General features: G+C 41.2%; 1 protein-coding gene and 1 long non-coding RNA gene across 2 annotated transcripts in view; one reads left to right on the forward strand and one right to left on the reverse strand.

Moving 5' to 3' along the window:
* Positions 1 to 235: 235 nt before the first annotated feature.
* LOC139440160 (uncharacterized) lies at positions 236 to 26,410 on the reverse strand. Its single transcript, XR_011650269.1, has 2 exons — positions 25,986 to 26,410; positions 236 to 1,177 (listed from the first exon to the last, which is right to left on the reverse strand). It is a non-coding gene; the product is annotated as an uncharacterized lncRNA (long non-coding RNA).
* The window catches only part of MSRB3 (methionine sulfoxide reductase B3), a 221,833-nt gene continuing 221,449 nt past the window's right edge, over positions 26,284 to 26,667 (forward strand). Inside the window, exon 1 of the mRNA XM_004449537.4 lies at positions 26,284 to 26,662. Within this exon, the coding sequence (XP_004449594.3) occupies positions 26,424 to 26,662 (239 nt within the window). The 5' untranslated portion in view covers positions 26,284 to 26,423. The remainder of the gene's footprint in view (positions 26,663 to 26,667) is intronic.

Below are 26,667 nucleotides of genomic sequence, written 5' to 3' on the forward strand. Positions count from 1 at the left end.
ATTTCATGTGATACATGCCTTGTATCTGTGCAGCTTTGTTTTATGGTAGACATCTCCAGAAGATAACAGTGAGCAATAGAGACAGTAAAAAGACAGGCTGTTTCTTTTGGCAGCCATGTGGGTGTTTGCATCCTATTCTCAAATTCAAAGAACCAGTCATAAGCATGTGCATTGGTCATTTGTTATTCATTCATTATTGTGAGTTACACATTGTTTCACAGTTAAATAAACCACATTTTAAAAAAATAAATTTTACTGAAGTATATTATTCATACATGATATAAATAAACAATAAGTGTGTAATAAAAGTTCTAAACTTACAAAGAAAAATATGCATATCATCAGACAGGACTCCCATACATCACCCCATGACAAAACCTTGCATTATTGTGAAACAGTTGTTATAAATTATGAAATAACATCATCAAAATATTACTACTAACTATAGCCCATATCTTACATTTGGTATATTTTCCCCCAAAGCACCCTATTATTAAAACCCTGTCTTAGGATTATACATTTGTTATAGTTCATGAGAGAACATTCTCATATTTGTTCTTTTCTTAAAATTTTTAATTAAATTGTCTTTTTTTAAAAGATACATAAATCACAAAAAAACCCACATTAAAAAATACAAGAGGTTCCCATATATCTCCCAGCCCACCCCACTTCTCCCACATCAACAACCTCTTTGATCATTGTGGTACATTCATTGCATTTGGTGAATACATTTTGGAGCACTGCTGAACTGCATGGATTATAGTTTACATTGTAGTTTACACTCTCCCCCAGTTCATTCATTGGGTTATGGCAGAATATATAATGTCCAGCATCTGTCCCTGCAACATCATTTAGGACAACTCCAAGTCCCAAAAATGCCCACACATCTCATCTCCCTGCCCTCAGCATCTACCTTGGCCACTTTCTCCAGATCAATGCTATAGTTTCTTCCATTACTAGTCACAATGGTTCTATAGTAGAATATGAGTAAGTTCACTCTAATCCATATTTTATTCCTCCATCCTGTGGACCCTGGGTTGGTGATGTCTGCTCCACCTCTGTATCAAGAGGGACCTTAGATCCATGGTAGATGGGTGCGATATTCCTGCTTGCAGTTGTAGTCACTCTCGGTTCCCTGGTGTGGTGGTTGACCATCTTCACCTCCTTGTAAGTTGACCTGTGCAAGTCCAACAAACCAGAGAATAGGAGCTGCAACTCTGCTGAGGCTCATGGCTCAGTTGGCACATGGCCAGTCCAGAGATTGAAGTCTTCTGGTATATACCAAACCCAGCACCCACCACAGGTTCAGTAAAAGTGATAAAAGAGGCATGGGTAGAAAGTTCATGAGTCCAACTCCACCACACTCAGGAACACAAATTTCCAGGTAGGGCCCACTGACAAGGCACTGAACTCCAGAGCCACCCACCATGATTGTAGACCCTGTGTGTCTCCATAGCCTCCAGGAGCACCAGTACCTGGGATTGTATCTACTTTGGCTGTCTCTAGAATCCTGCTGAGGTGTGCATAAGCATGACCCATCTGATGACCTCCTGACTCTTCTTTGAAGACTCTTAGCCATATAAACTCATTTATTGGGGAACGGACTTGGCCCAGTGGTTAGGGCGTCCGTCTACCACATGGGAGGTCTGCGGTTCAAAGCCCGGGCCTCCTTGACCCATGTGGGGCTGGCCCATGAGCAGTGCTGATGCGCGCAAGGAGTGCTGTGCCACGCAGGGGTGTCCCCCGCATAGGGGAGCCCCACGCACAAGGAGTGCACCCATAAGGAGAGCTGCCCAGCACGAAAGAAAGTGCAGCCTGCCCAGGAATGGTGCCACCCACACGTCCTGTGCCGCTGACAACAACAGAAGCAGACAAAAGAAACAAGGTGCAGCAAACAGACACAGAGAACAGACAACCGGGGGAGGGGGGGGGGAATTAAATAAATAAATAAATCTTTAAAAAAAAAAACCTCCTTTATCTTTACCCTTTCCCCCTTTTATTCAAGGTCTTTTTCTAGTTGCATCACCAGTTAGTGATTGGTATTAATCCCTCGTCACCAGGGAGGTTCATCCCCAGGAGTCATGCCCCATACTGGGGGGAAGGTAATGTATTTACATGCTGAGTTTGGTTTAGAGAGTGGCCACATTTTAGCAACATGGAGGCTGTCAGGAGGTAACTCTTAGGCACCCTGCAACTCTAGGCCTAGTTGAAATTTCAGGCACACAGGTTCATAAGCATAGTCATCAGCATAATGGCTCATTATTGGACCATCTTTCTTCACTGATCTTTGCCCTTGCACTTGGGGGATTGTTGCTGTTCCCTAGGGGAATATGACAGAGCTCCCCTGGCTAGGAACTCAGCACTCCCTCATTTGTCATTTGTAACTGTAACTACAATGAAAATACCCAACATATATTTGAACAATTTTATGTACTTTATATACATGCCCTGGAGAACTCCCTCCCAAACTTGTGCCCCCATCAATAACACCCCACACCAGTGTTCCTCCCCTGCCATATTTGAACCCCTCTCTGTGGTCCAAAACTTCTTTAAAATGAAGCCTAATATATTTCCAAATTCAATTAATAGGAAAATGAAATAGTAGGGATAGGTTTAAAGATTAGAAATAGAATACATACTAATTTAGAAAAACTAAAAAAAAGTGAAAAATAAATTTGGGTGTTAAAAAATGAAAAATATCATAAAACTTTGTTTTTGAAAACCACATTTTAATACCTCACATTTTAATAAAACCACATTTGCACAAGATATATTATATCATATCTAAATAAAAGTCAGCCTCATAAAATAATTATGCTTTAATAACATGAAAAAATCAAAATCGCTTTTATTGATTTCCCCCGAGAAGAGCTGAATATACTTAAAACACTACTTTGTTATAAAACAGAACTTTATATGTGGATATTGATGGAATAAATATTACCTGTGTGGATGAAATGCTAGAGAAGTAACTTATTTTCATTATTTTCAGAAAATTACGTATTAAAACTACATTTTGGTATAAAAAGTATATCATATTCTGGTATTAAATTGGTAAATTCTTAACTATCTGGAATAATTATTAAGGAAGTGTCCTGATAAATTTAATATTCCAGTTCCTGAAGGTTACTACAACCTAATTAAAAACCGATTTTCAATGAATACAGTAAAATACTTACACCATTAAAACTAGGGGGAGCGTATCTTAACCATTATTAACTTAGGAAGCAACTCAGAATCTTGCAGCATTATTTTCATAATGAGCCTGATTGAATTTAGGTAAAACTGAAAAATTTGTTATTCAAATTTACTGATTATTTGGATTATGAGTAAACTATATATTTTAGAAATGCCATGAAAGTTGTGTTACAACATATTCTTTCATGTATTTTCCTATAATCATTCCCATTCCTGTTATGGGTATTACAGAAAGGAGAAGTTGAACCTTATCCTCCTCAGTTGGAAGGTCCATGAAGTTTCCTCCAGTTGTCCTAAATCATAGTTTCCTCACCAGACCTGTTGAATCACAGTATCTGGGAAGGATCCTAGGAGATAGTAATCTCCTCAGGTAATCTGATATGTATGTTAGAGACTCACTGCCAGTTTCTGGATGTGATGAGTCAACCTATGGAGGATTATCAGGGCAGCAACAAATAGTTGCTTCCATGAATGTTGATACAGGAAACAAAGTGACAAAGATTGAAATGGAGTAATGCTTCTGTAACTTGTTAAACTGACATTTGTCTGTTGTTGTTTTTTTAATTTGAAATTAAGTTTACTTAGAAAAGAAAACATTGTAATAAACCCCACAATTGGTTTACTTCAAAACAAAAGTAGAAGATGATGGAATTTCTGTTTAGTACCCACCCATACTGAGGTGGTGTCCTGGAGCTGGCCTTGCTGCACATCTCCTTCCATGTTCATGGACAGCACATTGAACTTGAAAATGACCTTGAACTTGAACTTGAAAATTACATCAGAAAATAAGCAAATCCTACAAATCTGGACTTCTTTTATTGGAAAGCTGGTTACCAGTACACCATTGCACCCACTGCCATGTGTCACCTGCTTTGCTTCCAAGGTCATTGCTATCTTCCTGATGCTCTTTAGCTTTGAGTACTCACTAGGCCTACTCTTCCACAAATTTAACTCTTGTTATAATACACAAATATGGAAAACCATTCAAAAATTAATAAAAGGAAAAATAAAGAAAAGACATGTGGCCTCAGCCTGGCCTCAGAAGTCACTCCAGATGGGAACATGTAGGAGACATGGGGGCACCTTTGGTCCATTCAGGCCTAAGGCCATTGCTTCTGCTGTCCTTTCCCGATGGTCTCTACTCTCACCTGCTTCTCTGTCCTAGATAATCCATCATCCTGGCTGGGGTCCCATCTGGGGCACCTCTTTTTTGCCCCCTTGGGAGCTGCCCTATCACACCACATGCCTCATCTTTATACCATCAGTTATACATGCACACACACACAGTGTCTTTATTCCTCATTTGTTTCCCACACATAGTTATTCCCCTAACATTTTATTATGAAAAATTTCAAATGCAGAAAAGTTTTTTAAAAAAAAGATCACACAAAAAGCAGCCATAGACCCACCACTTAGATTCTGTAATGATGGGTACATTACCTTGTGTCTTTGTCACATAACTCTCCATCCACCACTTTATGTTTGGTGCATTCCAAAGCTAGTGCAGATGTCTGTATACTGTGCTGAAGTATCTATGACCTGTGACTCCATCCATAACACCCACTGCTGTGTCCTGTTTCTCTCTCACACACATACATGCCCACAGTGTCAAAGTGCCTCTCATTTTATTTTTCCTCTCTTCCCCATAAAACATTGTTGAGTTTGAGCACCATCCTTGGGCCTTCTATAAATGCTTAACATAAATTAGTCATGCAATTCAGAGCATTGCTCTAAGCTTGCACTTGGAGGGCCATTAGCCTGCATCTACCCACCCAGTCATGACAGTTCTCTGCTCACCTCCAGTGCTGAGTGGCTCTGAGTGTGTACAGTGTTTTTTATATTAAAGATTTATTTATTTATTTCTCTCCCCTTCCCCCCTCCAGTTGTCTGCTCTCTGTGTCCATTCACTGTGTGTTCTTCCTGTGACTGCCTCTATCCTTATCAGTGGCACCAGGAATCTGTGTTTCTTTTTGTTGCGTCATCTTGTTGTGTCTGCTCTCTGTGTCCATTCACTGTGTGTTCTTCCTGTGACTGCCTCTATCCTTATCAGTGGCACCAGGAATCTGTGTTTCTTTTTGTTGTGTCATCTTGTTTGTGTCAGTTCTCTGTGTGTGTGGCGCCACTCCTGGGAAGTCTGCACTTTTTTCGTGCTGGGTGGCTCTCCTTATGGGATGCACTCCTTGCGCGTGGGGCTCCCCTACGTGGGGGACACCCCTGTGCGGCAGGGCACTCCTTGCGCGCATCAGCACTGCGCATGGGCCAGCTGCACACGGGTCAAGGAGGTCTGGGTTTGAACCATGGACCTCGCATGTAGTAGGCGATACCCTATCCATTGGGCCAAGTCCGCTTCCTGCACAGTGTTGATAGAGCTCAGAATAGAACTCCAAAGAGAGGGTAGTAACTCCTTGGACTTCTCTCTACTAGGAGAGAAAGTATACACATATAAGCAAAGAAGAACTCTTGCTTTGGGGAAAGAGCTCAAAAATAGGCTGTGAAAAAAAAAAGGCTGTGAAGTCTGCAAAGCATCCTACAAGTACCAGTATTGTGGTTTCCTTTTTATCTGCAGTCCCTCAGAAACCATCATTTCCTGGGAATCTGTTTAAGCCCTAGTGACTTTACTGCACCATATAAAATACCTAGGCAAAGTTTCATGTGGCTTCTTATATCATGAGAGGCAGCAAAAAGATGTCTCCCTGTACCCCATTTCCCACACTGGATCATCCTACTAGTGTGCTTCTTTACAAGTGGATGGAGTGACCTGCCATAGACCGCATGGCATCTTCAAGGGAGGAAGAGGGAGAAGAGTATGGGTGTGATCCCAGCTTGAATCTGCAAATGTGTTGGAGACAGGAAGTAGGGGCCAGGGGAGGAAGTAGAAGAGGAGCTCCCTGGGAGGAGGAAGTCAGTGAAGAGAAATTTTAGGAATTGTGGGGTGACAGGTGGTGCTAGGTACCCTCATGTTAGGAGAGCTGGGCCAGGAAAGGTCCTGAATTTGGCAGCAAGAAGATTTTTAAGTCTTGCCGAGAACAACAGTGGAGCTATAGGTCATGGTAGGGTCACAGACAGTAGACACTCAGTGAGCTGTGAACTGGAAGGCAGGAAGCAAAGGACAGTCAGCTGTGATGGGGCAGTTGTCAAACTGTTGCAAGCTGATGGAGCTTTGCTTGCTCTAAAAATCTAAACAAGAGTGGGGGCCCAGTATAATCAGATGAGCCTGCAAAGGCAGAGAAGTGAGGAAGAAGAGGCTGTCAGAGATTTTGGAAGCATGAGAAAGATTCCACCCGCCACTGCTACACTGAAGATGGACAAAGATTGTGAAAGTATGAGGAAAAAAAAATTGGCAGCAGAGTTGGCCCAGTGGTTAGGGCATCCACCAAAGTTCAAACCCCGGGCCTCCTTGACCCGTGTGGTGTTGGCCCATGTGCAGTGCTGATGCATGCAAGGAGTGCCCTGCCACACAGGGGTGTCCACTGCATAGGGGAGCCCCACGTGCAAGGAGTGCACTCTGTAAGGAGAGCCGCCCAGGGCGAAAGAAAGTGCAGCCTGCCCAGGAATGGCGCCGCACACACGGAGAGCTGACACAACAAGATGATGTAACAGAAAGACAGATTCCTGTGCCACTGACAACAACAGAAGCAGACAAAGAAGACGCAGCAAATAGACACAGAGAACAGACAACTGGGGGGGGGGGGGGGGGGGAGAGTGAAGAGAAATAAAAATAAATAAATCTTAAAAAAAAAAAAGAAAAAAAGAAAAGAATGTTGCCAACCTCCTGACTGAGCTTAGAAGTGGACTCTCCCTGGAACCTCCAGGAAGGAATGCCATCCTTGATACACCTTGATTCCTGCCTGGTAAGATCCTGAGTAGAGGACTCAGCTAACTTTGCCTGACTCACAGAAATTGCTTGGTAATAAATGAGGGTTGTTTAAAGTATTTAACGCCATTACCTTTGTGGTAACTTGCTGTGTGGCAAAAAAACCAACCAAACAAAAACAAAATAAAAAACAAACAAAAGCATCACCAATAACAACAAAACTAATACAAGCTACATGATGGACTCTTCTTGAGTGAAACTTAAAAAAAAATAGATGGGGGTGGTGCATGTGGCTCAAGTGGGTGGGTGCCTGCTTCCCACATGGGAGGTCCTGGGCTCAGTTCCCCATGCCTCCTAAAAAGGAAAAAAAAATGGATAACAAGTAATATGGACAGAGAGACCAACACAAGGGAGCTGATGTGGCTCAGAGGCTGAGCACTGGCTTCCCATATACAAGGTCCTGGGTTCAATCCCCAGCCCCAGTACCTCTAACAAAACAAAACAAAACAAAATAAAACAAAAAACAGGAAGTATCTTCATATGTGTGATTCTACTCCCTACTCATATATATTTTTTATTAGAGAAGTTGTGGGTTTACAAAACAATCATGCATAAAATACAAGATTCCCATATACCACCCTATTATTGACAAAAAAAAAGTACTTTCTTCAGAGTACAAGAACAGGAAAAAATATGGTCTGCCATCAGACCAAAGAAATTTTAGAAGCAAAGGTGGAAATGGTTCAGAGCTATTTTGTTCATGTTGATAACACCAGTGCTTACTTTAATATATAGATTTTCCAATACCTTTTCCTTATTGACATGAAATTAGCTGAGCGCCATTTGTTATTTTGAAAATGTTTTTATTGTTTTAATACTTTGCTTTTACTTCAAACACTACAGTAAGTTTCTCTCTAGGGTTTCTTTCTTTCCATTAAATATCTTGGGATTTTCATAGTTGATTGTGGAACTGTTAAAAGTTTTCATTAATATGAGCCAGTGTTACTTGTAGTTCTAAGTTTTTGGTGTTTTTTTTTTTTTCATTTTATACCACTATGGAAAGATAAGTGACTAATCGTTATTGGTTGTATTTGTCTTCTCTGAGAGTTGAAACATATAAATTCTCCCTTAACCATTTCCCTCAGTCCTCACTTCCCAACGTTAAAGGATTAGTCAACAGTATTTATTAAGCACTCATTATACTATGTAGAGTCACAAAAGGAGAAAGAATCTGCCTTCCTTTCAAATTGTTCCACTGCTGATGAAAATTCAGTCAGTATCCAAGCCCTGCCAAGCCCTCTTCCCATATCTCTACTATCCAGGAATTTGTAAGGCTGGCCTTTACTCAGGGGCCACCTTCACTAAGCCACAGGTCATTTGTGAAGGTTTGGCCTTACTCTTTCTTTCACTGAGGGCTCTTCTTGGGTACTGTTGGTCATCAGTTGTGAATCATAGTGTGTCCCTACATCCACAAGAGGAGTGGGGTGAAACCAGACCTCCTTGTCTTTTCTATCTTGATCTTTCAGTCTCCACAAAATGGAATACAAAGGTGTTTTAGTTTCCTAAAAGCTTCCAAAAGCAATATCCCAGAAATGGGTTGGCTGTTACAATGGAGATTTATTAGGCTACACGCTTACAATTCTGAGGCCATGAAAGTGTCCAAACAAAGCATCATCAGGCGATGCTTTCTCCCAGAAGACTGGCACATGGAGGCATCTACTGATCTCTCCCGGGTTCTGCTGATCTCTCCCAGGTTCTGTTGATCTCAGCTCTTTGCTCTCATGATTTTCTCTCTCTGCTCCTGTGGCTTTTTCTCTGTCAGCTTCTGAGGGTTTCTCTTTGTGCTACTGTGGGTTCCTCTCTGAGCTCCTCTATTTTTCATATTCATCCTGATCATAAAGAACTCCAGTAAGAGGATTAAGACCCACCTTGGGTCATGCCATACTAAAATAATCTAATCAAAATTCCCACCTGCAATAGGTTCATACCCGCAGGAAAGGATGATCTCTAAGGACGTCATCTTTCTGGGGCTTTTCCATAAAAGCGTCAAACTACTACACAGGGCCTGGTGAAGGCAATTTCAGAATGGATTTACAAAGTAGGAAAGAAAAGAGATTTTCCCTGTATCACCCAAAGGAAGTCCCAAGGACCTGAGCTTTCAGATGAGACAGGAATGCTCCTGTCTGTCCTGCCTGCAGGTTTGTGTTATCACCTCGAATGCATCCCCCTTTTAAAATCTTTCAACCACACCTTCTTCTCTACTGAAGAGGGCTTCATAGTCTGAGCCTTTCTCCATTCCCATAACATACATTGCCCAATCAAGTAAGGCCACAGACTTGAGCCACACAGAATACAGAGGGGAAAACTTTTCCTGCCTAGTCTTCCACATGTGCGTGCATGTGTGTATACCTGTGTGTATGCACATGTATACAGGTGGGGGGTGATGGATGAGGTAACTGTGGGTTCTCCAATTCATGCTTCCTCTGCCATCTTCTCTCCAGTGGGAACTGTGAGCCTGTGGTTTCTTGCTAAGTAATCTACACATTAAACACACACATTTATATGAATTGTACAGGATAATACAAAACCTATATTAAGAATAGACTAGAGTCACAATATCAGTAAGCCTTATGCCCCTGGTTAGAAAATAAATAGGTCCGTAAAAAATTTATATGACACCTTTACTGATCTCTTCATGATCCACAAAAGAGCTACATTATTCCTGATGACGTTCCCCCTATTTCACAATGGTTATGTTGTACACATTGTTTTTCCTTTGTTTCAGAATCTGCTTTAGAGAGAAATATAGAGTTGAGGTAGGAGTTGGTTTACCAGTTTCTCTAGGTTGCTAGATTTATCAAATAAAAAAGATAGGATACCCAGTTAACTTGAATTTCAGATAAACAAGGAATACTTTTTTAGTATAAGCATGCTCCATCCAATTTTGGAGACAGACTAATACAAAAAGTTATTTGGTATTTGTCTAAAATTCAAATTTATCTGGACATCCTTTTTTTTCCTGGCAACTACTCCTATCATAGCTCCTTGTTCACTTGTAGTCTCACTGCTACCATCTCAGGCCAGGCCCTGTATTACCTCTAGCTTGGATATCTCCAACACTTGGCTGGGAGGCCTCCCCAATCCTGCTTTCCTCTTCTGATCTTCCCCACAGCCTGCTATGTACTAAACTTTTCTAGATGCTATTTTCCTTATGTTTCTTTCCCCACAGGAAGTTCTATAATTATTATTGCTATCCAAAGTGATTTGCAATCAGTGTTCAATTGTATAGCAATTTTTGTATGTATGTGTGTATATTAGTCAGGGTTCTTCAGGGAAACAGAACCAACAGGAGATATCTGTAAATAGTATGAGATTTTATAAAATTCTCTCACATGACCATGATGATTCACAAGTCCAAATTCCACCGGGCAGGCTGCAAACCACAGGCTCTGATGAATGTCCTTGATGAGTTCACAGGAGATGTTGGCTGTTTGAAGTGGAACTGGGAATTCTCTCTCTAAATGCTGAAATCACTTCCCCTTTTAAAGCCTCCAACTGATTGGAGGAGATGACACTATTGCTGACAGCAATCTCCTTGATTGATTGCAGATGTAATCAGCCATCTATGCAATCAATTCACTGATGACTGAAGTCCATGAAATGTCCTTTTATTACAATTTGCTCAGTGCCTGCATGACCAAACAACTGAGTACCATTACCTGCCCAAGTTGACACATTAGCTTAACCAACTCAGTGTGTAAATACTCTTTTCTTGGAGGTACATAATTTCCATGTGAATCTCAAGGAGATATCTTCAACATATGTAAAGAATCATGGCTTATACAAAGAAACAAAAGTGAATGAATGTAGAAAAAGTGAATGAATTTAGAAAACTGCAACTCACTTCAAACATGACTTTTTTAAAAAGATTTATTTATTTTTCCCTTCCCTTCTTCCTCCCCCTGCCCTGCTGTTCTTACTGTCTGTGTCCACTCACTGTGTGATCTTCTGTATCTATTTCTCTTTTTTGTCTTCTCTTCTCATTTTTTCTCCTCTAGGCTTCACTGGGATTCAATCCTGGGGAACTCTGGTGTGGAGAGAGGTTCCCTGTCAGCTACGCCACCTCAGTTTCTGGTTTCTGCTGTGCTCCACCTTGACTCTCTCTAACATCATTTTGCTGCGTGACTCACTTGTGTGGGCACTGGCTCACCATGCGGACACTCGGCTTGCCACACAGGAACTCATGTGGGCACTTGGCTCTCCACACGGGCACTCAGCTTGCTGCGTGGGCACTCAGCTCACTGTGTGGACACTTGGACCACCACGTGGGCACTGGCTTGCCACACAGGCACACTTTCTCTTCTTCTTTTTCACCAGGAGGCCCCAGGAATCGAACCCAGGTTCCTCCCATATTGTAGGTGGAGGCCCTATCACTTGAGCCACCATCCGCTTCCCATGACTTTTCCTTAGACATCAATAGTTTAACAGCTATCTCGTTATATCATTTGACTCCCACCAGCACCTTGAAGAATAGGCAGAACAGCTATCATTATTTTCATTTCAAAGATGAGGTAGATAAATCCCAGAGACGTGAAATGAATTACTCAAAGTCATACAGAGCTATTACATGGCTTAGCCAGAATTTGAATAGAGATCTGCCTAACTACAAATTTATTTCTCTCTCTCTACTTTTATGACAGCCAGCTTTAAAAAAAATAGCAACCAAAATTTGAATAATATTTGAAAGCAGTTTTAAAACTGCTTTATATATATTTGATCTTCACAAAGATTCCTCTTCATCTCTGAGGAGATCTTTTCATTCTTATCTGTCTGGTTGACTTTGCCACTTTACATACCACAAATTAAGTTTCTTTGGCCATGTTACCTCTTCGGATGGCTTTTTAGTGTGGACACAATAAGAGGTTATACTTGTATGCCAGTGTTGCTATTGCTCAAATGATGTCTAGAAACCATCTTTTAGAATAAGCTTTAGAGCCAAAGTATAGCAAAGCCAAAAAATAAAATTCCAAAAATATTTTATATTCACTCTTTTCTTTAAAAAAGTATTTTGTTATGTTTACTGAGGTAAAACTTACATACAATAAAATATATTCTTTTTAGGTTTACAGTCTTAACACTTTTAACAAGTGTATATACTCATGTAATTACCATTACTGCAATCCAGGAAATTTCCTCATGCTACTCCCTTTTTAGTCAATCCTACCCTCATCCTCCTCTCAGTAACCACTTACAATTTTTCCTTTTCCAGAATATCATAGAAATATTCCATATCATATAGTATGAAACTTTTGAGTCTGGCCTCTTTCACTTAGCATAACAAATTCGAGATTCATCTATGTTGTTGTATGCATTGGTAGTTCATTGCTATGCTGGGTAACATTCCTTTTTTTTTTTTTTAAAGATTTATTTATTTATTTCTCCCCCCACCCCTCTCATTGTCTGCTCTCTGTGTCCATTCACTGTGCATTCTTCTGTGTCTGCTTGTCTTCTCTTTAGGCAGCACCAGGACCGATCCTGGGAACTTCCAGAGTGGGAGTGAGGTACTCAATCTCTTGCACCACCTCAGCTCTCTGGTCTGCTGTGTCTCTTATTGTCTACTGTGTCTCTTTTTGTTGCATCATCTTGCAGTGCCAGCTCTCCTCTTGGGCCAGTTTGCCACATGGGCCAGCTGCCTCCACTAAGAGGCCCTGGGAATTGAACCCTGGACTTCCAATATTGTAGATGGTAGCCCAATTGCTTGAGATACATCTGCTTCCCAGTAATATTCCATTTTAAGGAAGTGCAATAGTTTATCTTATCACCAGTTAATGGATATTTGAGTGGTTTTCAGTTCAGAGGGATTATGAATATCTGCTACAAACATTCACTTACATGGTTTGATTTGGACATATTTTCTTTTAATTTCTCTTCAGTAAATACCAAGGAGTAGGTTTGCTTGGTTATATAGTAAGTATATTTAACTTTTTAAAAAACTCCCAACTTGCTTTCCAAAGTATCTGTACATTTTTCATTCCTACTACACTGCAGGAATTACAATTGTTTTGGGTTCTCACCAGTCAGCAGTTTGTTTTGTTGAGTTTGTTTGTTGCTGCTGTTGTTTTTTAACTTTTTATCACAGTAACTGACATAGAGCACAAAATTTCTCATTTTAACCACATTCAGTTGTATAACTCAGTAGTATTATATTCATGATTGTGCTATATCACTGATATCTACTGCTCCCTCTTTTTATCTCTTCAAACAGAAACTACTCACCCATTAAGCTATAATTTCTTCTTCCTGCTTTTCCTCCATACAACCCACCCCCCAAACCCCCACCATTGTAACCTAGAAACCACCATCTGTTTCTATGAAGTTTGGTTCTTCTAAGTATTTCATGTAAGTGAGGTCATACAATATGTGTCTTTTTGTGTTTGATTTATTTCACTCAACATGATGTCTTCAAGGTTCATCCATGTGATAGCATGCATCAGAACCTCATTCCTTTTTACAGCTGAATAATATTCCATTGTATGTATACATCACATTTGTTTATCCATTCATCTATTTATGGACACTTGGGTTGCTTCCACCTTTGGGTTCTTGTGAATAATGCTGCTTATTAACATTTGTGTAAAAATATCTGTTCTATTCCCTGCTTTCAATTCTTTTGGGTATGTATGAAGAAGTGGGGTGGCCAGGTCATAGAGTATTTCTATTTTCAATTTTCTGAGGAACGACCAAAATGATTTCGGTGTCATTCTACAGTGCCATCAATAATGTATAAGAGTTCCTGTTTTTCTGCATCCTTGCCAACACTTACCATTTTTTTTTTTTTTTAACTATAGCCATCAGAATGGTATCTGACATGGTATCTCATTGTGGTTTGTTTTTTGTGTTTTTTTTTTGCAATATATATATATTTTTAAATTTATTGAAGTATATCACTCATACATAACATACATAAACAATAAGTGTATAATAATAGTTGTGAACTTATAAAACAAACATATGTAACATCATACAGGGCTCTCATAACTCACCCTACCACCAATAACTTACATTGTTGTTAAACCATTTTAACTAATGACTAAAAAGCATTGTCAAAATATTACACCTAAACAAAGTATTTTCCCCCAACCAATCCCATTATTATCTTTACATCATTTATATATGAACATACATAAACAATTAAGTGAACAGTGAAAGTTGTGAACTTACAAAGCAAACATGCATAACATCATATGGGGTCCCATACATCAACCCTCCACCAACACCTTGCATTGTCATGGGATGTTTGCTACAAATTGTGAAAGAATATTGTCAAAATTGTACTACTAATTATAGTCCTTATCTTACATTTGCTGTGTTTTTCCCAGTTTCTTTCACACAGATCAGCCTGCACCCCTAGCCTAGCCTTCAGCCCGCCTCTGGCAGGGAGGAGGCTGACGAGCCCTGCACCAGCCTATATAGGTAACTGCAGGTTAACTTTGGCTGCCACAGACTGAAAATCAGAAGTCTACTAGGGCAACTGTGGTCATTTTGGACCTGCACTGCATAGATTGCTGCCCACACCTGCAGCTTCATCCCCACCCCAGGCAGGGGAGAAAGGGATGTGAAGCCTCTTCAGTCTCTCTGGGCATCTACAGTCTAGGCCTGCACTTGGATTATTCCACACAGCTGTGACTCTGTCCCTATCCCTGGCTAAAGAGAAATTTGGAAGAAGTTCATTGGTCCCTGGCACAATGAGGGCAGCTTGAGCTTATAGCACCAACTACATGCTTGGCTCCTACTACACAACTAGCAAAGGAGAAAGAATAGGCAGCCCTAAACTAAAGAGAAAAACTGCACCCAGAAAAAAATCCTCCAGTAAACCAGATGCAAAGACACAAAGAATTACAATCCACACCAAGAAACAGGAAGCTATGGCCCAGTTAAAGGAACAAGATAAGCCTCCAGATGACATAAAGGAGTTGAGACAACTAATCATCGATGTTCAAACAAATCTCCTTAATAAATTGAATGAGATAGCTAAAGAGATTAAGGATATTAAGAAGACACTGGATGAGCACAAAGAAGAATTTGAAAGCATACATAGAAAAATAGCAGATCTTATGGGAATGAAAGGTGCAATAAATGAAATTAAAAAAACACTGGAATCACATAATGGCAGATTTGAGGAGGCAAAGAAAGGATTGGTGAGCTTGAAGAAATGGCCTCTGAAAGTGATCATACAAAGAACAGATGAAGAAAAGAATGGAAAAAACTGAACAAGATCTAATGGAACTAAATGACAGCAAAAGGCATGTAAACATACGTGTCATGGGTATCCCAGAAGGAAAAGAGAAGGGAAAAGGGGCAGAAGGAATATATGAAGAAATAATGGTAGAAGATTTCCCAACCCTTGAAGGCCATAGATATCCCTCTCCAAGAAGCACAACGTACTCCCATCTGAAAAAATCCAAATAGACCAACTCCAAGCCACATACTCATCAGAATGTCAAATGCCAAAGACAAAGAGAGAATATTGAGCGGAGCAAGAGAAAAGCAATGCATAACATATGAGGGATACCCAATAAGATTAAGTGCTGATTTCTCACCAGAAACCATGGAGGCAAGAAGACAGTGGTCTGATATATTTAAGATACTACAAGAAAAAAACTTCTAGCCAAGATTCTTATATCCAGCAAGACTGTCTTTCAAAAATTAGGGCAAAATTAGAATACTCACAGATAAACAGAAACTGAGAAAATTTCTAAGCAAGAGACCAGATTTTCAGGAAATACTAAAGGGTGTGCTAGAGCCTGAAAAGAAAAGACAGGAGAGAGGGGCCTGGAAGAGAGTCTAGAAATGAAGATTATATCCATAAAAGTAACTAAAAGTGTCAAAAGAGTGGTGAAAACAAAATATGACAGATAAAACTCAAATAGTCAGGAATAAACTTAACTGTAACGCACTTGTATTCAGAAAGCTGCAACTCAATGTTAAAACAAATAAAAAAAGTCCTAAATAACTAGAAGAACATTCTATGCTCATGGATTGGAAGACTAAATATCATTAAGATGTCAATTCTACTAAAATTGATATACAGGTTTAATGCAATCCCGATAAAAATTCCACCAGCATTAAAGAAAAAATTGAAAACATAATCATTAAATTTATTTGGAAGGGTAAGGAGTCCTGAATAGCCAGAAACATCATAAAAAGGAAAAGTGAACCCTCATCTCCAGACTTTAAATCAGAATACCTACCTATAGTGGTAAAAGTAGCATGGTACTAGCCTAAAGACAGACACAATAGACACAAATTTATGGTTCAGAAACAGACCCTCATAGGTATGGTCAAGTGATTTTTGACTAGCCTGTCAAACCCACACAGCTTGGGGAGAACAATCCATTCAACAAAAGGTGCTGAAAGAATTGGATATCCATAGCTGAAAGAAGGAAGGAGGACCCCTATCTCACATCTTATGCAAAAATGAACTCAAATTGGATCAAAAAAACTAAAAATAAAAGCCAGAACCATAAAACTTCTAGAAGAAATTATTGGAAAATATCTTCAAGACCTGGTAATAGGTCCTGGATTCTTAAAGGAGATAAGAGGAGGACTGAGTGGATTACTGATGTTTAATGTATATAGAAGTTTTAATTAGCTTTACTGTAAAAGTGTGGAAATGTATATAGTGGATGGTAACATGCAGTAACAGCTAGTTTATAATGGGGATGTGACTGAAAATGGTAGTCTAGTTATGTAAATGCCAATTGACAGAATGCTAGAGAATAATCGAGAAACTGGATAGCACAGTAAACCAAGATGTGGATGAGAATTGTGGTTGATGGTACTGATGCAAAAGCGTCCTCTGTTAGCTAGAGCAAATGTATATTACTACTGCAGGGTGTTGGGAATGTGGAGAAGCATGGGAAAAATACAGCTGGAGTGACCTATGGACTGTGGTTAGTAGTAGTAATATAATATTCTTGCATCTATGTGAAAGATGTATGGTGTTGATATTGAGGCAGTATGGAAAATGTGAGCCAAATGTACACTATGGACATGGTAACAATCAGATATTATTTTATCTGTAGCAAATGACAAACCACTTTGTGGTGTGATGATGGAGGGGTGTTGTTTGGGCTTCTGCACATGTGCATGATTGTTTTATAAGTTTACAACTTTTGTCATGAAAGATATAATTAAAAAATAGTAATAGGGTGGGTGGGGGGAAACACATCAAATTAAGATAAGGACAATGATTGGTAGTAAGATTTTGACAATATTCTTTCATCATTTGTAAAAAAAGTCTCATGACAATGCAAGGTGTTGTTGGAGGGTTGATGTATGGGACCCCTGTTTGATGTTATACATATTTGTGCTGTAAGTTCACAACTTTTACTATATACTTAATTGTTTATGTATGTTCATATATAAATGATATAAAGATAATAATAATAGGATTGATTGGGGGAAAATACTTGATTGCATAGTAATATTTTGACAATGCTCTTTAATCATTAGTTAAAAAAGTTTAAGAACAATGCAAGTTATTGGTGGTAGGGTAGGTTATGAGAGTCCTGTATGATGTTATACATGTTTGTTTTGTAAGTTCACAACTATTATTATACCCTTGTTTATGTATATTTATGCATGAGTGATATACTTAAATAAATTAAAAAATATATATATAGGAGAAGTAGATTTGGCTCAACTGATAGAGCATTAACTTACACATAAGAGGTCCAGGGTTCAAACCCAGGGCCTCCTGACCCATGTGGTGAGCTGGCCCATGCGCAGCGCTGATACGTGCAAGGAGTGTCCTGACACACAGGGGTGTTCACCGGGTAGAGGAGCCCCACGTGCAAGGAGTGTGCCGTGCAAGGAGAGCCACCCAGTACGAAAAAAGCATAGCCTGCCCAGGAGTGGTGCCACACACACATGGAGAGCTGATGCACCAAGATGACACAAAGAGAGACACAGATTCCCAGTGCCACTGACAAGAATGCAAGTGGACACAGAAGAACACACAGCAAATGGACACAGGGAGCAGACCCCAGTGTGGGGGAGGGGGGAGAGGGGAGAGAAAGAAATTAAAAAATAAGTCTTAAATATATATATATATATGGGAGGTTCCCACATGCCCCACTTCCCAAACCCCTCACTTTTCCCACATCAACAACTTCTTTCATTAGTATGGTACATTCATTCCACTTGATGAATACATTTTGGAGCACTGCTATACAGCATGGATTATAGTTTACATTATAGTTTACACTCTCTCCCAGTCCATTCAGTGGGTTATGTTAGGATATATAATGTCCTGAATCTGTCCCTGCAACATCATTCAGGACAACTCCAAGTCCTGAAAATGCTCCCATATCACACCTCCATTTCCCTCTCCCTGCAACTCCAGTGGTCACTGTCTACACATAAATGATATAATATCTTCCATTACTACAGCACAATAATTCCATAGTAGAAAACCAGGAAGTCCACTCTAGTCCATATTTTATCCCTCCATCCTGAGGACCCTGGGGTAGCGATGACCACTCCACCTTTCAATTGAGAGGGGGCTTCGATCCCACATGGCTGGTGGATGTGACTGTCATGCTCACAGTTGTAGACTCTCTCTCAGATTCTTGGTGTAGTGGTTGTCCATCCTTCCCTCCCTGTCAGCTGACATGGGTAAGTCCAACGAACTGGAGAGCAGGTGTTGCAACACCACAGAGGCTCAGGGCCCAGCTGGCACATGGACAGCCCAGAGATTCAAGTCTCCTGGACATACACCAACCCCAGTGCCAACCACAGGCAGGTTCACTAAAAGGGAGAGAGGCATGTGTAGAGAAGTCACATCTTAGTCCAACTCCATCACACTCAGGAGCACAAATTCCAAAGTAGGGTCCAGTGGCAGGCACTGAACTCTGGAGCCATCTGCCATGACTGTAGGACCTGGTTGTCTCTGTAGCCCTCAGGACCACCACTACCTGGGATTGTATCTACTTTGGCTATATACAGACATTCTTAACTTCTTTCTTTCACACCCCACATTTGTCCTGTTAGCAAATCCTCTGAGCCACTCCTTCCAAATATATCCAGATTTTGATCACTTTTCCTTACCACCACTGCTTCCTTCCTACTCCAAATTACAATCATCTCTTACCTGGATTATTCAATAATTTCATAACAGTTCTCTCTTTCTGCCTCTGTACTCCTTAATAGAGCAACCAAAGTGAATTTGTTAAAATGTCAGTCAGTTCACATCACTCCTCTGCTTAAAACTCTATCACGGCTTCCCATTTCACTCACCATATAAGTCAAAGTCTTTATAATGACCTATAAGACCCTATGTGATTGCCTCTTGGTCTCATCTCCTAATGCTCTCTCTTCCCTTTTTATCCCATTCTATCTTCTACCTAAGCCAGAGTCCTGGACTCCTTTCCCACATGGCAGGTCTGCCTCTACATTGAATGGGGCCCTTGCTGTTCCCTCCTCTCTCAGATATCTGCAAGTTTTGCTTTCTTATGTCCTTGATTCAAATCTTTATTCAAATATCACTGGCTCACTGAGGCCTATCCATCCCTTCACCCCCAACTCTTTTAGCAAACTTCCCTGTCTTACATCTGTTATTAGCAGTTCATTCTCTAATATACTAAATATTTTATGGATTTATTATGGTTATTGTCTGTGGCATATTATTCAGTTTCCAAAAAGAAATGAACTTGGGATGCTTGTGATAACACGGATGAGCCTTAAGCCAGACATAAAAGGATGAATGTTGTATGGACTCATTGATATGCTCTAAATATGGTGAGTAAACAGATGAACAAATGTTTGTCTTGGATTTCCTTGTCATTCTCCAAGGCATCACCAACTCCTGGATAGTTCTGACTTCAGAATTCCTCCACTATCCATGGTTCTTCTCTTTGCTCCAATTTAAAGATCATCTTTGGTTTGCTAACATGATACCCCACTAAAACCAAGTTGCTATAGTTCTCCAGTATCACATCCTCGTAAAGGCTTCTCTGAGCAGGGTCCAGTTGCCACTCGTCCTGGATGAAGTTCACAGTTAGGTCCTTGGATGAAACAGATCCCCGGGATTTTTTTTTATTTTCAGGTGCTCTTAGGAAAGGGCCAAGACTGGTGAAACAAGAGTCCTTCTCCAAGAACAGCTAAGGAACAGGCAAAAACGGAAACAATTCTTCTGGGGCTCTGGAAGCCAGGGGAGCACATGTGGGTGCACCTGCATTGCTTCCAGTTTGCACCAGGACCAGGTTATTGTTGAACAAGGAGACCTGGTTGAATGAGTAGACCTGGAAGCTGCAGAACCCTCCCCTGGGAGAGTCTGGAGAACCAGAAAGAATGCCTGGATGGAATCTAAAAGTAGTTTTCACAAAATAGTTTGAATAACTACTCAAACATGTATGTAGCTTTCTTTCCTTTTTTTTTAATAAGGCTATTCCTGTTTAAAAATTTTTTATTTCTCTCCCCATGGCCCCTCCCCCACCCCAGTTGTCTGCTTTCTGTGTCCATTCGCTGTGTGGTCTTCTGTGACTGCTTCTATCCTTATCAGCGGCATCGGGAATCTGTGTTTCTTTTTGTTGCATAATCTTGTGTCAGCTCTCCGTGTGTGTGGTGCCATTCTTGGGCAGGCTGCACTTTCTTTCATGCTGGGTGGCTCTCCTTATGGGGCGCAGTCCTTGCACATGGGTCTCCCCTATGCGGGGGACACTCCTGTGTGGCAGAGCACTCCTTGGGCATCAGCACTGTGCATGGGCCAGCTCCACATGGGTCAAGGAAGCCTGGGGTTTGAACTGTGGACCTCCCATGTGGTAGACGGATGCCCTATCCATTGGGCCAAGTCTGCTTCCCTGTAAATATGATTACTTTAAGGGAGTTAAAACTTAAAAACATTAAAAACATAATTACTATTAGTAACCTTTGAGTATAAATTTAAAAGGTAATTTTGAAGAAATATATGTTGAAAAGTTTACTAAATTTGAAAAGACTTCTTTAGGAGGTGATTATGAATACTAATTTTTGACTCTGAGCTAGTAAAGATAAACTGAGTCATCTCAGTGAGAGGAAATCATATCAGATAAGGCTAAAAGGCAAAGAGTGACTTTGTAGTGATTGGAAATTGGTAAGCAAGGATAATAACTAATACTATTAGTACTATAAAGTTATTTTTAAAGGACTTACCATGTGCTAGCTGGGGCTAAGTGTTAAGCACTATGTGTGGTAGGTACCTGTACTTTTCTCATGTTATAGACAAGAATATCAGTGCTTAGAAAAGTTAGGGAAGTGGATGTGGCCCAAGTGATAAGGCCTCCACCCATCATATGGGAGGACCCAGTTTCAATCCCTGGGGCCTCCTGTTGAAATAGAAGAGAAAGCATGTCTGTGGCAAGCAAGTGCCCGTGTGGCAAGTCGAGTGCACGTGTGGTGAGCTACGTGCCCACGTGGTGAGCCTAGTGCCTGTGCAGTGAAGCGAGTGCCCACGTGGGTGCCTGCATGGCAAGCCAAGTGCCTACACGCATGCCCTCATGGCAAGCCAAGTGCCTGCAAGGCAAGCCGAGAGCAGTGAGCTGAGTGCCTGTGCAAGTGCCTGCATGACGAGCCGAGTGCCCATGTGGTGAGCCAGTGCCCGAGCAAGTGAGTCATGCAGCAAGATGACCCAACAAAAGATGAAGGGGAGACTCAAGGTGAAACGCAGCAGAGACCAGGAAGTGAGGTGGCACAATTGACAGGGAACCTCTCTCTACATCAGAGGTCCCCAGTTTTGAATCCCAGTGAATCCTAAAGGAGAAAGACAAGAAGAGAAGACAAAAAGAGAAATAGATACAGAAAATAACACAGCAACTGGATACAGACAGCAGAAACAGCAGGACAGGGCAGGGAAGGAGAAAAAAAATGAATAAATGAATGAATGGATGACTGAATAAATAAATAAATAGAAAAGTTAAATTACTTGCTCATTGCCCCACAGCTTTAACAGCAGAGGCCTCATCTGAACCCAAATTTATCTGACATCAAAGCCCAAGTCTTTAACCTCTGAATGGAGCTGTGTTTTATGCAGGGGTTAAGCTTTAATGGCAGCATATAGGGTAAACTTTAAGCAGAACTAACACTACTGCTGAAAATCCCTTATGGAAGCACCATTTTGGAGAGCAACATACTATTTCTCATAAGCCCAACACAACCAGAGTTCTTCTATCACTGGATCAGATTGTAACCCCTTTGGATGAACAACAGATGAAGGAACTGGCTTGCAGTTAGGGACACACCATGGGGTGAGATGTTCTCAGACAAGAAGCACTTTGGGTCAGGGACTAAGGGAAGAAAGAGAAGAATCAGGTCTCCCATCAGAATCTGCCTGCACCATTTTAAAAGTTAATTAATTTTCTCCATGCCCCCCCTTCTCTCTTTCTCTCTCTGAGTTTGCCTATACCATTTCACATTATACAACCTTGCCAAAAGCCATGCACCTTTGTTGGCCTACAGAGGATTATTTAATTCTCTATAACACTGAAATTCTTGTTAAATAATTATTACTACTTGTAGCACACCCAAAGCTAAAGCTGACATCAGGGAGCATGTAATCATGGAAATATATGCTTCAAATTTTTCCATAATCAATTAACAAAAGGATATTGTTTCAGTGGTGTAAAATAATGCCATCTGAAACTCAGGCAAACCATTTTATCTAGAAAAGAAGGAAAATACTTTAATCTGGTCTCTATTTATAAGTCTGATGTCCCGGTAATGAGTCATTGTTATTTTAGTGGGTTTGGTGACTAGGGAATGGAAGACTATCAGGGAAATGGATATCCTTTCTTCATAATCTGAGAGAACATGTCAGGCCAGACTCCCTTAGTTAGCATTGGCTTTGTGTCCCTCATTTTCTTGAGGACAGTTTTTCTCAACCCTTTCCTCCCCCTCAGCTGACTCTAGGCATGGACACACTTCCATCAGTATAAGACTGCGTTCCCAACAGGGTGGGGGTGGCAACATTTTATTTCTCAGGAAAGGAAAGCAGAATTTTGGGAGTTTGGTTTGAGTATAGTGTTGAAAAACCTCCCTCTGGAGAGTGTTACATCCCCCTAAGGGATATTATCCTTATCCAATTTGCCATTTGATCATTATTCCTTTAGAACTGGCCCGTGATAAATGTTAATTGAATTTAAGTACTAAATTGGAGTTTCTTCACCTGGCCTGGGCCTTTTGAACAGTATCCACCCCTAAAGTGTCCACTCCCCTGTTTGCAGTTTCTGGCATCCACCCACGATATCCCTGGGGGGTATCTGGATAGAGGGTTGTCCCAAGCTTTGTGCAATGCCTGGGGGGATTTATGAAAGAGCTGATAATAGTATCTTGGAGAGGTATGATAACATCATACTTCCTTTGAATGAGGCTGTCCCAACCATAGCCCCCTATAAAGGTGTCAGGCTTCACAAGCTGTTTCTTTTGCATAGGTTCTGTAGCATGTGGCCCTTTCACCAGGCAAGAGCACAGGGGTTGCTCATCTATGGGTTACAAAGTGGCTTATGAAATAGACTCATACAAGAACTTTCCTCAAGAGGGATGATGGTGATAGAATCAGATTCTCCCCCCTGGGGCATCTGATTGTGAGGTATGGAGAGGATTGGCAGCTGGTAATGGGAGCAGAAGGGGAGAGACAGAGAGTTGCCAAAGCATGTTTATGGCAAAATACTAGAATAAGCATCAACGAGGACAATATTTTCAGGGATTAATTACTAAATTTCTTGTCAATAGAGCTATAGTTGTGCAAACTAGAATTACTGCTGTGTTCTGAAGACACTGCATGAAGAGTTGGGGCAGTGGTGCTGGAACGGGCTTTTACCAGCTTTGCGAGCTGGTTATGTGCATCTCTTCCCAACTGTTTTCAAATATGTTAGGATAGTGAGAGCATTTACACCACACAAACTGGCTCCAGACCGGGCTGTTAAACCTTTCCTAGTATACCACTGGTTTAGGGGAGAGATGGTATACAGGAAGCAGGGGAAGCAGTTACCTTCTCTGAGCTCTTCACTTAAAAATAATTTTTTAGATAATATGTTAACATGATTATTATTGACTACAATAAAAAAAGACATTAGAGAAGTGTGAAATACATTATTAAAATATCAGTTTTTAGGAACCTTTCCTGTTCCCTCACCTACCAATGGCACAGGGCCCCACCTCTCTGCCAGACCCACAAGCAGTGACCTGACAAGCCGGTTATGCCTCTGGTCTTATTTCCACATGTATCCTTTACCCCATTACTGAGGTAACCGGAGTGCACACTGGTTACTTAAAACCACAAGAGCCCAATGAATACAGGTGTTGAATGTCTTTTTTTTTTTTTTTTTTGAATGTAGACAAAATAGGCAAATCAGTAACGTAAAATGAGTATATATGAGCTTTGAAATGAGGTTTGAATTCCAACACTACTTCACTCCTGATAGTGTAATATTACTTATCTATGGAAATATAAAATAGGGAAAAATAATAAATTCAGAGAGATCTGTCAGGAATAAATGAGATACCTCATGTAAAATACCTAGCTCAGTATCTGGCACTTAAAATGCACTCTGTAATTCTGGTTCTTTTCTCCCACTTTAACATACTTATTCAAGCCTTTAAAACAGCTTCTGGTATGACTGACAGGAAAGTCAGCAAAGCCAATACACTTAATGAAATCTCCACATATTTTCACATAATTAGATGGTAATGATATTGATTTTTATAATTAAAAAATAAATAAATTTATTTATTTCTCTCCCCTTCCCCCCTTATCTGCTGTGTCCATTCACTGTGTGTTGTATTCTTGTCAGCAGCACTGGGAATCTGTGTCTCTTTTGTTGCTTCATCTCTGCATTTGTGCTGCCCCACTCCTGGTCAGGCTGCACTTTTTTCACGTGGGGTGGCTTACCTTATAGGGTGTACTCCTTGCGCGTGGGCCTCTATGTAGGGGACACCCCTGCGTGGCAGGGCACTCCTTGTGTGCATCAGCATTGCGTGTGGGCCAGCTTCACCACACCGGTCAGGAGGCCCTGGGTTTGAACCTTGGACCTCCCATGTAGTAGGCAGATGCTCTATTCATTCAGCCAAATCCACTTCCTGTGCTTTTGATAATTTTAAGGTTTTGTACTTAAGGTCATTCAACTTAAGAATATTTAAAATACAACTATAATTATTACAATTCTTTGAAACAAGCTTTTTTCTACACTAAGGGAGGTCTTATATGAGAGTCTACAAATGACTGTGCTCATTTTATTTTTATTTTTAAACTAGTATTCAGACTATGGGCAAAGAATTATGCTAGGTGTTGTGAGGGAAGAAAAACAGATGCTTATATAACACATGGTTAAATATACAGAAAAAGAGGAAAGGGACAGAATACCCAAGAGTTTTCTGAATATTCCCCCCTTCAACTACCCAGCTTCTAGGCACCTAATTGAATAGGAATGTTACGTGTCTTTCAAATCTCTTATTTACTGTATTACAATGTATTTACCATTAATTTACCCAGGTCATCTGCCCTTAGTCGCATCAACACTGCTACTACATTAAGAGTGAAATGCACCTACCTGCCGGGCATAACCCAGTGAATGTGGTGCTTTTAGTACCAGATATTTCCAGAGAAGCCACCTGCATATGGATTGGTTTTTAGCATACAGGCTTTAATGTTATGCTATAATTGAATTCGTTTTGAAGTAAGCTTCTCATTTTCACATACAGCATTTTCAAACAAATAGGTCTGAACATCAGCATTTAGCTGGTGTGAAGAACTTTATTATTCATTCAGCCTGCCTCAACTCCTTATGGTATTCAAGTATCAGGTTGGGAGAGCGCCTTTGTAATTGAAAACAACAAAATAAAACACATGTATGCACACAGCTGGTGTCGAGGGCCCACTCACCTGGAATGCAGCCGGGTGATATTATGTACTACGAAGAATTATGTATAAGATGCTTACCCCAGGAGCGCATGATTGGCAGTGCTGCGCCAGCCTCACTCCCTCACGCCTGGAGAAGCATTTGCCTGAAGTTTTCAATCCCTTCATTACCAAAGCTCTCAACTGATTCGGGGCAGCACAAGTTTCCGCGAACCCCTTCGCACGTGTCTCGCTGTCCGATACCCTCACGGAGGGTTCTCCCTCTCTCCTATCCCTTCTGGGGTCCCAGTTGGGTAGGATGTTCGGCCCTGCTCTTGGGCCTCGGCGTTGGAAAGGGACGCTCCGTGGCAGAAGGATTCCCCCTCCTGGTCGCGCCAGTAGACCGGCGTCCTTGGAGAGGAGGAGGAGTGGGAGGAAGTGGTGGTGGTGGTGGGTGGCGGGGGTTAGCGGCCGCCGACGCTCGGGCGGCCGGCGCGGTTCGCGGCCAGCGCGCTCGCCGGTCCTCCCTCGCTCTCTCCTATGCTCATATTTGGACTCGGCTGCCCGTGCCCAGGAATTTCCCGTCATGCCTCCCGCCGCCCCGTCCGTCGCCCCGAGCCGGGAAGGGAAGGAGGGAGGGTGACGCGGACTGAGGTAGCGGCGGCGGCGGGGTCTCCCTGGCATTTCCATGAGCTGGCGGCGGACCCTCCCGCGCCCCCTCTCGCTCTGCGTCTGCCTCTGTTTGGCTACAGTCGCGGCGCCGGGAGCCGCGCAGGCCGGTAAG

This window comes from Dasypus novemcinctus, chromosome 12, assembly GCF_030445035.2.
Source record: "Dasypus novemcinctus isolate mDasNov1 chromosome 12, mDasNov1.1.hap2, whole genome shotgun sequence".
Lineage (NCBI taxonomy): Eukaryota > Metazoa > Chordata > Mammalia > Cingulata > Dasypodidae > Dasypus > Dasypus novemcinctus.